Raw genomic sequence first — 12,105 nt, forward strand, 5'->3', positions numbered from 1 at the left:
CCTCTCCATGTGGCAGCGTACAACGGATACAACTCCATTATCAGCCTGCTACTTTCAGGTGGAGGAAAGGCAAGTAACTACTCCCGGGGAATTGCAGTCGACCATATAGCTGGATTCTTTGGGACTGCTCTTGTGGCAGCATCAGCAGCTGGCCATGAATCAACAGTGAAGATGCTGCTTGAACAGGGTGCCAGTCCAAATAAGGTTGTCGGTAGATTTGGAACAGCGCTCCAAGCTGCGTGGAACGCAAAGCCTCTCGCCAAGGGTATTATCGCCGCTCTCAAAACTAGCGGCGCAAAAGAGAAACTCCAAAACTACAAGGCCTGGACTACAGCATACAGGAGAATGGAGAAGATTGACAGTGATACCGTTGTAGCCTATAGAAAGTTGTTTCTGCCACAGAAGTCCATTACAAAGGAGCTTTCACAGCGCCAGAGGCTACTAGCTACCGCATTGGACAAGTGGAGACGGTTGCCCTGTTTCTGGGATCTGGAGAATTGTCAGGCAAGTCTGACTGCAGCATACCAATTCTCTGTCCCATTTGTTGAACAATTGGAAGACATCAAGAGGTACATAAGTGGGATGCGCATGGACAAACAAGAACTAGAAAGTGAGGACTTCCTGTATAAAGCATTGCTCTGGGCTGGGATCAACCACATTATTGAGGCAGGTGAAAATTCCTATTTCCGTTTCTTTCATTGACTAACTCAAAGAAGAACATAGGAACATTGGTTTCAGGATGTATGAGAAGCCTCGTCGAGGATTCATCATCGCCACAGAAGTCCTCTGTCAACGAGTCGCCTCAAGCGTTCGTTGTTGGGTTGCCAAAGAATGCAACGAAAGGGCTGAGTCCTTCAGACATCAGTGATCTGATTGCAATGGACCTTGATGTGCAGCGCGGAAGACTTGACGATGAGACACTACCCGAATCGGAATCTGGGCCACAACGTGCTGGTCTAAGGCCTGATTATCTGGCGACAGTTGATCTGCTGTCCCATGTCAAGGACCTGATTCAGTTCGGCAGCAAGTGCACACAGTATCACGGACTTCTAAGCGACGGCCGCGAAATACCACATCACACCAGAGCCAAGGTGGAAGACCTCACATTCGAAGTTTACTCCGCTGTGATGCGTCTTGCCACGATTAAGAAATGGGACCATGAATCTATCGTGCTTCAACGTACCGTCAAGCACCTGAGCACAATCCGCATTCCACGTATGAGCGATATTGACTCCGCTTGCTGGAAGGACCTGACATTGGCTGGAATGTCCAGAGAGACCAGGCTCGGGGGCGACGCACTGGCAGAGATTGCTAAGCAAGTCCAAGGTACTGCCCATGCCAATTTGCAATCAAGCCTATCCGGCCAGCTTGATTCAATCCGCGCTGGCTTGGTCAATGACGTGCAAGTGAGCCTCTCTGCACTTATCAAAGAGGAAATACGGAATGCAGTGGCGCAGTCTCTGCCTACTCAGGTGCAAGAGTCAACTAGACGTGCACAGTCTGGTAGGGTCGCTCATGTTATATTGGCCGAACCTCGGTCGTGATGCGGATTTTCTTGGCCAGCTACATATATACATCAGGACCTATTCACTATTCAAGACAGCCGACCAATCCTCCTTTTCAATCCATTCCTCCAAACTGGTCATGGGACACTCAATCCCGGCCTGTAGAGATTAGCCGTGGGTTAAATACCATATCATCACAACACACTCACATTGCGTATGTCTTCTGCAGTCAGCAGTTCCTTATCACCGCCATCATACCCCGGATCTGTCGAATAAGTAAACATATCACCTACCTCACGCCCAAACTCCGGATCGGGAGTCTTCTCCATCAGCTCCTCAAGAGTAATCTGCCGATAACTTGCCGGGACCGAATTGACTCTTCCCCAAATCCTCATATACTCCGCCCAGCTACAATACGACCCACAAGCCATATAACTCTTCCCAGGGGGCATCTTCGAAACCGCATAAACAAAGTTCCCCAAATCCGCATTAACATCCAAATGCGGAACCTTCGCATCAGGCGCCGTCGTAAAAGTCATCTCAAACGACACCTCCCCATCCTCCATCATCTTCTATCCACCCAAAAACACACACACATCAGCAATAACCCCATACACCCACACCCCAAACCAAGAATAGCCACTCACTCACCTTCGTAAAATAAGCCCCAGGAACCAACCTATAACTGGTCATAAAATACCCCGTCTGCACACACGACATCTTCCCAGCCAACGCGGGATACCTCTCCCTCACATAATTCGGAAACACCTCCGCCTTAGCATCAAAATGATACAACTCCCCAAACCGTCCCCCACTACACTCCGCCGCATGACTCAACGTCGACACCACAAACCCATTCTCATCCAGCGAATCCACCGTAGCCGCCGCCGCATCCGCAATATTCTTCCCCTGCTGCACCTCCACCTCGTACGCGTACCGACGACATGAGATCCCCCGCTCCACTGCCTGTTTTCGACAGTCTTCGCGGAAGAATGGCTCCCAGTAGTTGGTTACGCTGAAGATGAGGTTCGCGCCGCGGAAGGCCGGGGTGAGTGTGCTGGGGTCGTTGAGATCGGCGGCGAGGATGGTGATGCCTTGCGCTGAGAGGGATTGGGCGGTCGGGGAGGTTGGGTTCCGCGTTAGCCCGATTATGTGGTAGGTTGGGTCGTGGAGGAACTGCGTGGTGACGGAGTGTCCTTGGTTGCCGGTTATGCCGATGATGACGAGGGTTTTGGTGGGCATTGTTGTGGTGGTGGGTTCGGGGTTGGAGGGGTTGATTGAGGGGGAGTTGGGGTTGGGGTTATGGTGATGCGTTGTCTGATATGCAAGGTGGGGTGGGGGAAGGGGTAAGCGGGGATTCATGCATGTCAGCACCGCAGATGCCGCAGTTACTAGAGTAGTTATGGGTCTGTGGGTATAGTAACCCGGAGATCGGGTGGTTAGTTTGCTTTGGATGTATACAAAGTAGGTTAGATTAGGTTAATTGATGAGGATGGGGAATCTACACGATCCACCTTTACTTTTGGAGGCTCCACCAGACTAGCTATCTAGCTAGCTACACCACATCTAAAAGGAAACGAAGAAGTCTCGACAATATACAAGGGTTATGCGGGTTTCAGCAGAGGAAATGTTATACTGCCTGACAGCCCAATATGTGAGTGATTCCGCGGAGAAATGACGTCACCTTATCTTCTTCTGGAGACACGCAGCTTATCAATGCAACTCAAGGGGTTGAGCATATAACACCAGCACTTGTCCCGTGGGATGTAGTTGCTTGAACCTTCATTTATCGATCAGTACGCATAGACCTTCGTGGATATAGGACTCAGGCTCAGGAACTCCAAAAGTCAACCCAACCATACCCATCCTCCAAAAAGTCTCTATACAAAAATGCCCACCATCCCAGCCAGAAGCTTCGCCTTCCAACGACTCCACCCCAGCCAATCAATCAAAATCATAAACACCTCGGGCAGCCAAGTCATCGACACCTGGGCCTTCACGATCCCCTCCACACCCAACACTGTCCCTAGATACATGTCCATGGCCCACACCCGACCCACCCTACAAAAGCTCCTTCCCTCAATCAACGAATCCTTCGTCGACAACAACCGAAACCCTATCTTGACCATCACCGAGGACACATCCCGGGGCACACACGACGTTCTCTACGCAGCTTGCTCTCCAGAACGATATCTCGAACTTGGAGGTACCGCGGACCATGATAACTGTGCCCAGAATCTTCGCGATGCTGTGCAGCAGTGTGCTGAGCCGGCGTTCGGACATGTTGTGGGGCTTTTGGAGAGTGGATGGACGCCTGATCCGTTGAATTTGTTCATGAATGTGGAGATCAGTGGGAATGGGTTAAGGGTTTTGGAGCCGGATAGTAAGGTCGGGGATTTTGTGGTGCTGAGGGCCGAGCAGGAGTGTGTAGTGTTTATGAGTGCTTGTCCGATGGATCTGACGGCTTGTAATGGGGAGGGGCCGACGAGCGCGGAGTTTGTGGTTGTTTGAGTTGAGGAAATGCGCGCTTTGATTGATGTTGGGCTTCGCGGGCTATGTTCATTTTCAGTCAAGGGATTGGTTATAGATGACATCGGAAATGAATAACTTTTTCCTAATAATGTTAGGCATAGATAGGTAACTATATACAAAATATGGCCAATAGAATAACCTTAATACAGCTTGGGGCCGTCTTGAGACTCGATCGTGAAGACTCGACTTTGGGCTGGGTGGCGTAAGCTTCATAGAGTCCCATCCAAGCTGTCTCGGGTTGTTTCTCATTGGGGTCGGCCTTCGACCACACGTCCATGAGTGCAAATGCGAAACAGCAGAAGAGGAATGTTGACAACAAGCCAAACGTCTGCTCCTTTCACTGCATGTAGGCCTTGGCCCTGTTGCTTTTGTGGTAGGATGCCAGTAGTTTGTCTGGCCTTCCTTTTCGATCTCGTAGAACGTAAAAATGATCTGCATGCAGGTCAGAGGCAATATAGAGCTAATATTCAAGGGTGGAGAACAGTAATCTGTCGTTGTGTCATACGGTGTGCCCCAGGGCAATAGATGCCATATGGGGGTGTCTATATCGATGGTGATATAGTAGTATGACAGGAGTTCGACTGGGATGTAGAAGGTGGTCATTTTGGCGGTTGATGGTGATTATAATATTAAGTTGTTTGTGGGTGGTAGATTATTAGGTGCTTCGTTGGTGATAGTCCGTCAGGCTCCTACCCACTCCAGGCAGGTCAATCTTGCCGTCGATGTTAAATTGGACCAGCTCCTCGCGGGATCCACGCATCATAATGGCGGAACTGCAGTACGCGGCGCCCGAGACAACAATTTCCTTCGTCGCATCAACCGTCTTGGATGATCCATCGAGAAGTTGGGTGACAACACCTGTCGCCCGTAGTTCATTGGAGGTCTCCTCCCGGAGGACACTATCGACTGCGGTATCGGTCTGGATCGTGGTATTCTCCCAATGTATTCCTTCGTGATGAAGTCGACGAGGATTGTACGAATATCCTCGGGAACGGTACGTGGGACTTGTCCACAGCCATCAGGGGCGTCTCCCATACTGAAATCACCCGCAACTGGTTGCCATTGACCACCCGTCCTCGCGTAGACGACCCTTGCCCCCCTAGTGACCAGATGTCGTGGGCAATAATTGCCCACAGGCTGTCGCTGCCTTGGACCCAATCTGGTGCACCTCACGTTGGTGCTGAGTTGTGGGTGCAACGTACCTTCCCGATTGGGAGGTAAAGGAGATGCCTCTACTTTCTTCCGTTAGATAGCTTTAGAAAAGAAAAAATAACAATCTGCATCTACCTTGGAAAGAGGATCCTCTTCTATGTTCGTTGTATAGACCTAGATCGGTTACTCCAGCCCGGAGCAGTGGGGGGGCATTGCTTGAAGGGGTCAGGGGTGGTACATCCACACGAATAGACAAAGATCTGATAGAAGCACCTTTATCATATAATATAATGACAAGATGAAGGGTCAAAGGTATGAATTGGAGCTATCTGGATCCCAAGAAGATGGTTGGTGGTTGGAAAAGGTGCTGGAAGACCACGCAGGATGAAGAAGCAAAGGATCAGCTGACCCTGGCTAGAGTGAATGCCTCAACAGATAAAAGTAGGGAGGCGCTACCGCCACACCAGCCAGGCTTCCTCCACACCGGCCTCTGCTCATGCCACACCCTCCGGCTACCTTCCGCCTATCTTAGTAGGTAAGGCTTGCTTTTTGTGCCAGGCAGAGCCTCAGACTAAAGCCCTAAATAAGAAGGCGGTATAATTATGTCTGCTTAAAAAAGCAAGCCTTACCTAATAGGGAGCGAGCCTTATCTACTAAGGTAGGCGGAAGGTAGCCGGAGGGTGTCCGGTTGGTATGGCGGTAGCGTCCCCCTAAAAGTATATGGTGTTATGAATCTATTGCTCCACTTCATATTTCGAGAGTGTATGTTGAGAGATAGTTTATTCTGATTGTGCTACCTAGTATTTAGTTACGGTACGCTCATTCTACAGAAAATGCGACCCTTATTGCACCTTTCTCAATTGGCTCCTCACTTCATACATCGTGCTTTTCAGATTTGGCACCCTTCCGTCGTCCGGCCTCTTCGTTAGAAGCACTCTGGGCATCGCCTCCGCGGACGTCACGGACGTCACGAGCATACGCGTGGCTGTCATGGAGGTATCAATTTTTGTTTCTGTTTCTGTTATTGCACATTCGTTGCCTTACTCGCCAATTGATTTGGCTTGGGCTTTTCAAAAACCGACAGGCTGTGAGCATTTACTGCGACATGGGGTTTTCGAGTTGTTTAACTTATCGTCTCTCCAGCAACCTCTCATACACGACGGAACTGCTCTAATGATGACCATGGATAGGCAGAGGCCCTCCACCCCTAAGACTTGTTCGAAGCGGACATGAAAAGCCACGGATTCGATGGCCCTCTCCACACCGACGCTCATGATCTCACCGCTATCGCCAAACTGATAATGGACTCGATCATCTCGCAGGGTCTGGTCCTGCACCATGGGGGGACGGGAGCGAGGCCGAGGAGGATGAAGCCAAAGAAGAAGATGATAAGGGTGAGGGAAAGAAGAAGAAGAAAGCGAATAGATGATGGAAATAAATATGATGAAGATGAAGATGAGAATAACAATAAGAGCGACCCAGACTTCCATCCTTGAATAGTATTATCAGACACATTATTTATTATTATTCATTGTTCAAACTCGTAATAGATGGCCTTCCCATCAAGTTACATGTTAACAAACCTCATAACATTATCCAGAGAGGCTAATAAAAACCGTCGGATGGCCAAAGCGTTTGACTTCTTGAGTCGTCGTTCCAGCAACATGGATAGGCGCTTCCAATTAACCTCGTCGATGGCAATATCCCTCACTTCGTAGAATACTCGGCTAGAGAGCCAAGTGCACCAAAACCTATTACCGAGATTGAGGCGCAATCCTTTTTCCACGTTCGCAATCGTCTGATATGGAAGATATCTAAGAATCATATAAAGTATTTCCATCGGAAGAACGCAGGGTCTGGGACGTGGTGCCTTTCGGGTGACCAAATGGCCCTTTCGTTTCATCATCAATTTCCTTCGCTTTTCGTGTTTTAGTGCTAGACAAATCGCCCCTGTAACGCATTTTGTACGAACAGGATCTGGTAGAGATTCAAGGTCAGCGTCATCGAATGTCGGACCTGGGGGGACCCTAACCTTCCCGACAAAACATCCAATACCAGGATCTAGGTTGGTAACCGGTTTTCTTACGTCTGCCTCGGAGAGTCTTATGTCTGTCTCGGAGAGCGTCGAGAACTATGCCCAGGTCCTTCTCCGCAATCGTCCCCAAGTCGTGGTGAGTAAGTAGCTCCCAGCAGCGAGAGTGAACAAAGTAAGCCACCCACTCAACGTCGGGCTCCGGCTCCTGGGTTGGGCATAGAATGTCCGGACGTACGAAAGCTTGTCGTTCTTTGGGGGATAACCAGCCCGACCAAGTACCGCAAATATATCCATCTGTCTCATTCATTGGAACCAATCCGGTTGTCAGAGGATGCATGATGACCCCAGAAAGCCGGCAGGTGCCTGTTGCAGGGCGGTATAGAACTGGACCAATCAGTCAACAGCTGAGGGTATCTAGTGTACCAGGGTGGCTGACCTGCGCGGGAAGTGTTCCACCATGTTTTCTTCCCCCATCTTTTCTTCTCAGAAGGTCTCCAATCCTCTAGAAGCTCAGCGCGACAGAGGTTACTTCCTACATAGTATCTCGAATCCACGTAACTGTAATGATCGTCCTCGCTGGTCCCGTTCGCAAAGACAAAGCCGCAGACGAGACAGCTGGGCCTGTCATGATAGGACTTAGCGTCGATTGTGTGGTAGAAGGAACGATTTATAGCTTTCATGTTTCCAGAGTGAGTTCTCCAGAGACCTGAAGGTACCGCCAGAATAGCACTGTATATGGGCTATTTAAGAATGTCCGGTAAGGCGAAGATGTCATGATAGCGATGGTTATGAAATAAGGCGGTATTCAATCCGACTACATCGGAATGGCTTGTCCGAAACCTTCACTTGTACTATTGTAGCTGATGTCATGAAGCATACATACTTCTGGCCAGAGAGGGGAGGATATATTTACTTAATGCATTCAAATAAGATATATTATATAATTAATATGGTGCCTGATGATGCACATTAACACGCTACTCCTCGTCGCTGCTGTCATCATCATCATCATCATCATCATCATCATCATCATATTCTTCTTCTTCTTCGTCTTCTTCTTCGTCTTCTTCTTCTTCTTCTTCTTCTTCTTCTTCTTCTTCTTCTTCTTCTTCTTCTTCTTCTTCTTCTTCTTCTTCTTCTTCTTCTTCTTCTTCTTCTCTTTCTTCTCCTTCTTCTCTTTCTTCTCCCTCTCCGGCTTCACCCCCGTTCCCCCCTTGTCCCGCAACTGGGTGCCAGCCTCCATCCGGCACCACGTAAACGATACTCGCTCCTCTCGTCACGAGATGTCTTGGGCAATAATTGCCCACGTATTCTGGTTGCCTTCGGCTCAATCTAGTGCATCTCGCATTGGTGCCGAGTCTCGGAGGGCATTGCTTGAAGGGCCCCGGCGTAGTACAACCACACGAATAAACCATCGTCTGGTAAAAGCACCTTCACGATGTAAGACAATGTGAGATGGTATGAATGTATTACTCTACTTACATCTTGGGAGAGAGTATAGTGATTGAGAGTATAATTAGAAACTTTCAACTGTACTGTCTATTGGACTGTGGTATGCTCAGTTCTACAAAACATTCGTGCTATGAAAGGCAAGCCTTGTTGTACTTTCCTAATTTGGCTCCTCACTTCATACATCGTTGTTGCCTTGCCATACAGAGCAATTAGCCTACAGTATATCACATGATTCTCTGACAGTGTGTAGTAAGCTTGCTGTGCGTCACTTTCTCCTCGATCCAGAAGGGCATTATGTCGCGTGAGTGTGGGCTATGAAGAAAGGCTCGTGTACTACACCCGAGTCCCGCAATTGAGATAGTAAATGAACTATGAGTCGCACGTCTTTGTCCGACTCACATTGGTCTAATGCATCGATCACGATCACAATAGTCTCGGTGTCCTTTCTAGTTCTTCCCAGTTCTATCAGTGGCGAAAATAGAAGTCTTCCAAACTGCTCCCTTAGTGACTTTGTGGATATATCAGGGTTTTCTCGAACAACTTTCTTGATAATCGGTGAGAGCTGAGGAAGATTTGTAATGAGCTGCCTGGCGATTGTCGAGAAAAGCCGTCTTGCATGTCCTCGATCACCTGCATTCCTCTTGAAGAAAAAGCTAGCTCCCAGCATTTGTTCTTCTCTGAAATGCTTGGCAACAGTTCGAGATATCGTAGACTTTCCGGTTCCAGCCATATCATTTAGGTAGAAGATGCATCTTCCACTTTCATCGTACACCCAGTCCTCAATGCGCTGGAGAAGGCTGATGCAAGTGCCCGGAAGACAAAAAATTTCGTGCTGGTCTGCATATGAGTCAAAGGCAGCATCTTCAGCTATCGGCAGTCTATTCAGGTCCAAGCATCCTTTCTGTTCATAACATACACCATCATGGCTTGTTTCTAATGGTAGCAGGTATTTAAGGGGCCACAATGCAATGGCTAGGCTTTGACATTGGATTATAGCTCTGATCGCTCTTAATAGGTCATCCTGGTCACTCAATGAAGAGCTCATTTCAGTAGCATCTCCCACTCCTTGTGCAACTATTTTGAGAAGGATAGATTTGCAATGAGCTGCAGCCACAGCCGCAGCAGAATGATGCCACCCGTCCTGCTTATGCGTGTCCGCATAATCGCAGATTCCTCGCACGACAAGGCAAGGAATCACATCAGCTATGCCGACTCCTTCCATTTCGAACCCAAAGGCGTCGTCAAGCCCACGCCGTAAGCGATTGCGGTCCTGTGGGGTTTTTATAACGCCATTACCGGAAAGTATAAGACCTCGATGAACCACAGGGTGTTCGAGATAACGCGGAGTCCGGGGCACAATTTTCTTCCAGTCCGAGTTCTCACACTCGGTACAGTCGCCGCCATTGTTGATGTGATGAGAATCATCGTCATACAGTATATCCTGCCCTGATGGTCGTTCATACCCAGGATTCTTTGTGATGCCTTTCAAAATCTCTCGCAGTGGGCTTCGGTTCATTATCTCATCTTCTTCTAGTGATCCATCTGCACTTATCAAGATTGATGGTGGTTTGTTGAGACATCCTTGTGGTACGAATTCATTCTCCTCGTATATTGCCAAGTCATACTGTATCACTCCGGGGTGGCTGCCACGCGGGATGCCGACCGCGATATCGCCCAGCCGGATATCACACCTATTCGGGCATGGAATGCCTGCTCCAATACCAACCAGCAAGGCAAACTGGACATGTGGGAATTGTTGCCTAACCGTTACTGCACATTGAGCAGCTTTGACAAGTTCCATGTGAACTGGTTGGGCAATAACAAGCTTGTGCTCACCTATACGGCCGAAAGAGTACATGTAGTTCTTGGGGCCTAGTATTGTTCGTGGTTGACATGCGAGTTCTTCATCTAGACAATACTTGACCGCAGTGTAGCCTCGTACGATAAAGCGCAGAGAATTGCAACTTTGATAGCATCAGCGGGCACTGTCCTGGGCCTCTTGCCGCTGGAAAGCTCTGTGTTTTGCCAGATCAATTTGAGCGGTAGTTTTATAAGCCCATATATTACTTGTTGAGGCGCCCCGTACAGCAACCTTTCGCGCCGGGTTTTCATCTTGAAATCAAACTATGCAATGGCATTCTGGTCGCATAAGAGCGGAGTCGTATACAACATTCTGAGAGTAAGCAGTTGTGACAAGGCTGCAGTTGACATGGTGAGCCCACGGCCATGCTCGGCGCTAAGGTCATGGGCGCTTTGATAGGTCCATACCCCGCTTCATCATACAGTGTTTAGTGACCAGTACAATGCATCTGAACATGATGAAATCGTCGCAGATACCTGCAGCAGGAAGATTCACAGTCAGCATCTTATACAGGGTCACTAAAGGTCCATCGGCCGCGCCCAGACCGGACGCTTGAAGGCATACGTCCTTCATACTACCTAGAGTAGTGGGCATCACATCCACACATACTAACTTGATCTGGTATAGAGTCAGCTGATCAAAGATCATCGCTACACGGCTGTATCAATTATCAAGGGCCTCATCAAGGTTTCAGTCACTGGCTTCCCAGAGCCTGGACGCTTTGGCCCTTGATCACCGCAAATTGATTCATGTCCATGAGGGTAGGCCTAGGGAAGACTTTTGAATAGCCCGTCATTTGATTCAAAATCTCAGTATCTAATTTACACTGGGCTTAGAGGAAACCAATGCGCCCTCAGCGCCAGTCGTTGAATCCAAGCAGCATCGGCTCTGGGGCATTGAACAGTACTAGCAATGATCTTCGGTGCGTAGAGGTAAGGTCATGAGGCATAGACTCTGTAAAAAGGCAATTTGAACCTGGAAGGTCACACGGATATTACACATTAAGGTTATTCAGACGCCCCATTTCCGACGACATCCGTGCTACTAGTAAGTAGCCTTTGAATACTTGGAAGTTTGAGAGCCAAGAATAATGGCTTCCGCGCCAATAGTCATGATGCTGCTTTGGAATATATTTCCCGTAGTCTTGGCAACCTTCTAATGGGTGCTGACATATCGGTCACTGAATCATGACTGCCGTTGCGTAAATTGGCAGATCAGTGCGCTAAAATTTCTTTATACTTCCGCTCCATTGGTGTCAGTCTTTTGTGACAGAGCTCTGCTCAATATGTATTCTGGCGGCATAGATACTCAAGGTATCATAATTACCTAATTGAGCAGGTGTTCAACCCACCTTTGATTCTGCCAAGATATGATGACTCCGCCCTTCTGACCGCTCCAAAACAACCAATCGGGGTGTAGGAAATGTGCAGCATCGGATCAACAAGGTTCCGGGCCGCTAACCATTGCGTCAAAATTCCCCGCTATAGTTCATCGGAGCCAATCAGAGACTACTAAAAGAAAGACCTCGTCCACAAGGTCCTCACTTTTGAGCGAAAACTCTTGAGGTG

The 12,105-nt window shown here is 48.7% G+C and overlaps 5 protein-coding genes across 5 annotated transcripts; 1 reads left to right on the top strand and 4 right to left on the bottom strand.

Moving 5' to 3' along the window:
• Positions 1 to 1,506: 1,506 nt before the first annotated feature.
• Positions 1,507 to 2,789, bottom strand: BO79DRAFT_207864 (NmrA-like family protein; the record flags this gene model as incomplete). The annotated part of the gene is made up of 3 exons (XM_025682263.1): positions 2,157 to 2,789; positions 1,715 to 2,077; positions 1,507 to 1,664 (listed from the first exon to the last, which is right to left on the bottom strand). Coding segments are annotated over exons 1-3 (1,031 nt in total), but the record flags the coding sequence as incomplete, so codon positions are not given.
• Positions 2,790 to 3,395: 606 nt separating this feature from the next.
• Positions 3,396 to 4,110, top strand: BO79DRAFT_285844 (uncharacterized protein; the record flags this gene model as incomplete). The annotated part of the gene is made up of 1 exon (XM_025688405.1): positions 3,396 to 4,110. One exon carries the CDS (start codon positions 3,396 to 3,398, stop codon positions 4,014 to 4,016), a length of 621 nt encoding a protein of 206 aa, XP_025542382.1. The 3' UTR covers positions 4,017 to 4,110.
• Positions 4,111 to 4,692: 582 nt separating this feature from the next.
• BO79DRAFT_285845 (uncharacterized protein) lies at positions 4,693 to 6,616 on the bottom strand (the record flags this gene model as incomplete). The annotated part of the gene is made up of 3 exons (XM_025688406.1): positions 6,346 to 6,616; positions 5,015 to 5,196; positions 4,693 to 4,956 (listed from the first exon to the last, which is right to left on the bottom strand). Exons 1-3 carry the CDS (start codon positions 6,527 to 6,529, stop codon positions 4,693 to 4,695), a joined length of 630 nt encoding a protein of 209 aa, XP_025542383.1. The 5' UTR covers positions 6,530 to 6,616.
• Positions 6,617 to 6,722: 106 nt separating this feature from the next.
• BO79DRAFT_285846 (uncharacterized protein) lies at positions 6,723 to 8,467 on the bottom strand (the record flags this gene model as incomplete). The annotated part of the gene is made up of 4 exons (XM_025688407.1): positions 6,723 to 7,166; positions 7,222 to 7,608; positions 7,661 to 7,845; positions 8,193 to 8,467. 4 exons carry the CDS (start codon positions 8,465 to 8,467, stop codon positions 6,757 to 6,759), a joined length of 1,257 nt encoding a protein of 418 aa, XP_025542384.1. The 3' UTR covers positions 6,723 to 6,756.
• A 501-nt stretch (positions 8,468 to 8,968) lies between these two features.
• On the bottom strand, positions 8,969 to 10,788 carry BO79DRAFT_252381 (purine and uridine phosphorylase; the record flags this gene model as incomplete). Its single annotated transcript, XM_025685921.1, has 2 exons — positions 8,969 to 10,548; positions 10,596 to 10,788. The coding sequence occupies 2 exons, from the start codon at positions 10,786 to 10,788 to the stop codon at positions 8,969 to 8,971; spliced, it is 1,773 nt and encodes a 590-aa protein (XP_025542385.1).
• Between the last annotated feature and the right edge of the window lie 1,317 nt (positions 10,789 to 12,105).

This window comes from Aspergillus costaricaensis (assembly GCF_003184835.1).
Source record: "Aspergillus costaricaensis CBS 115574 unplaced genomic scaffold BO79scaffold_7, whole genome shotgun sequence".
NCBI classification, from domain to species: Eukaryota; Fungi; Ascomycota; class Eurotiomycetes; order Eurotiales; family Aspergillaceae; genus Aspergillus; species Aspergillus costaricensis.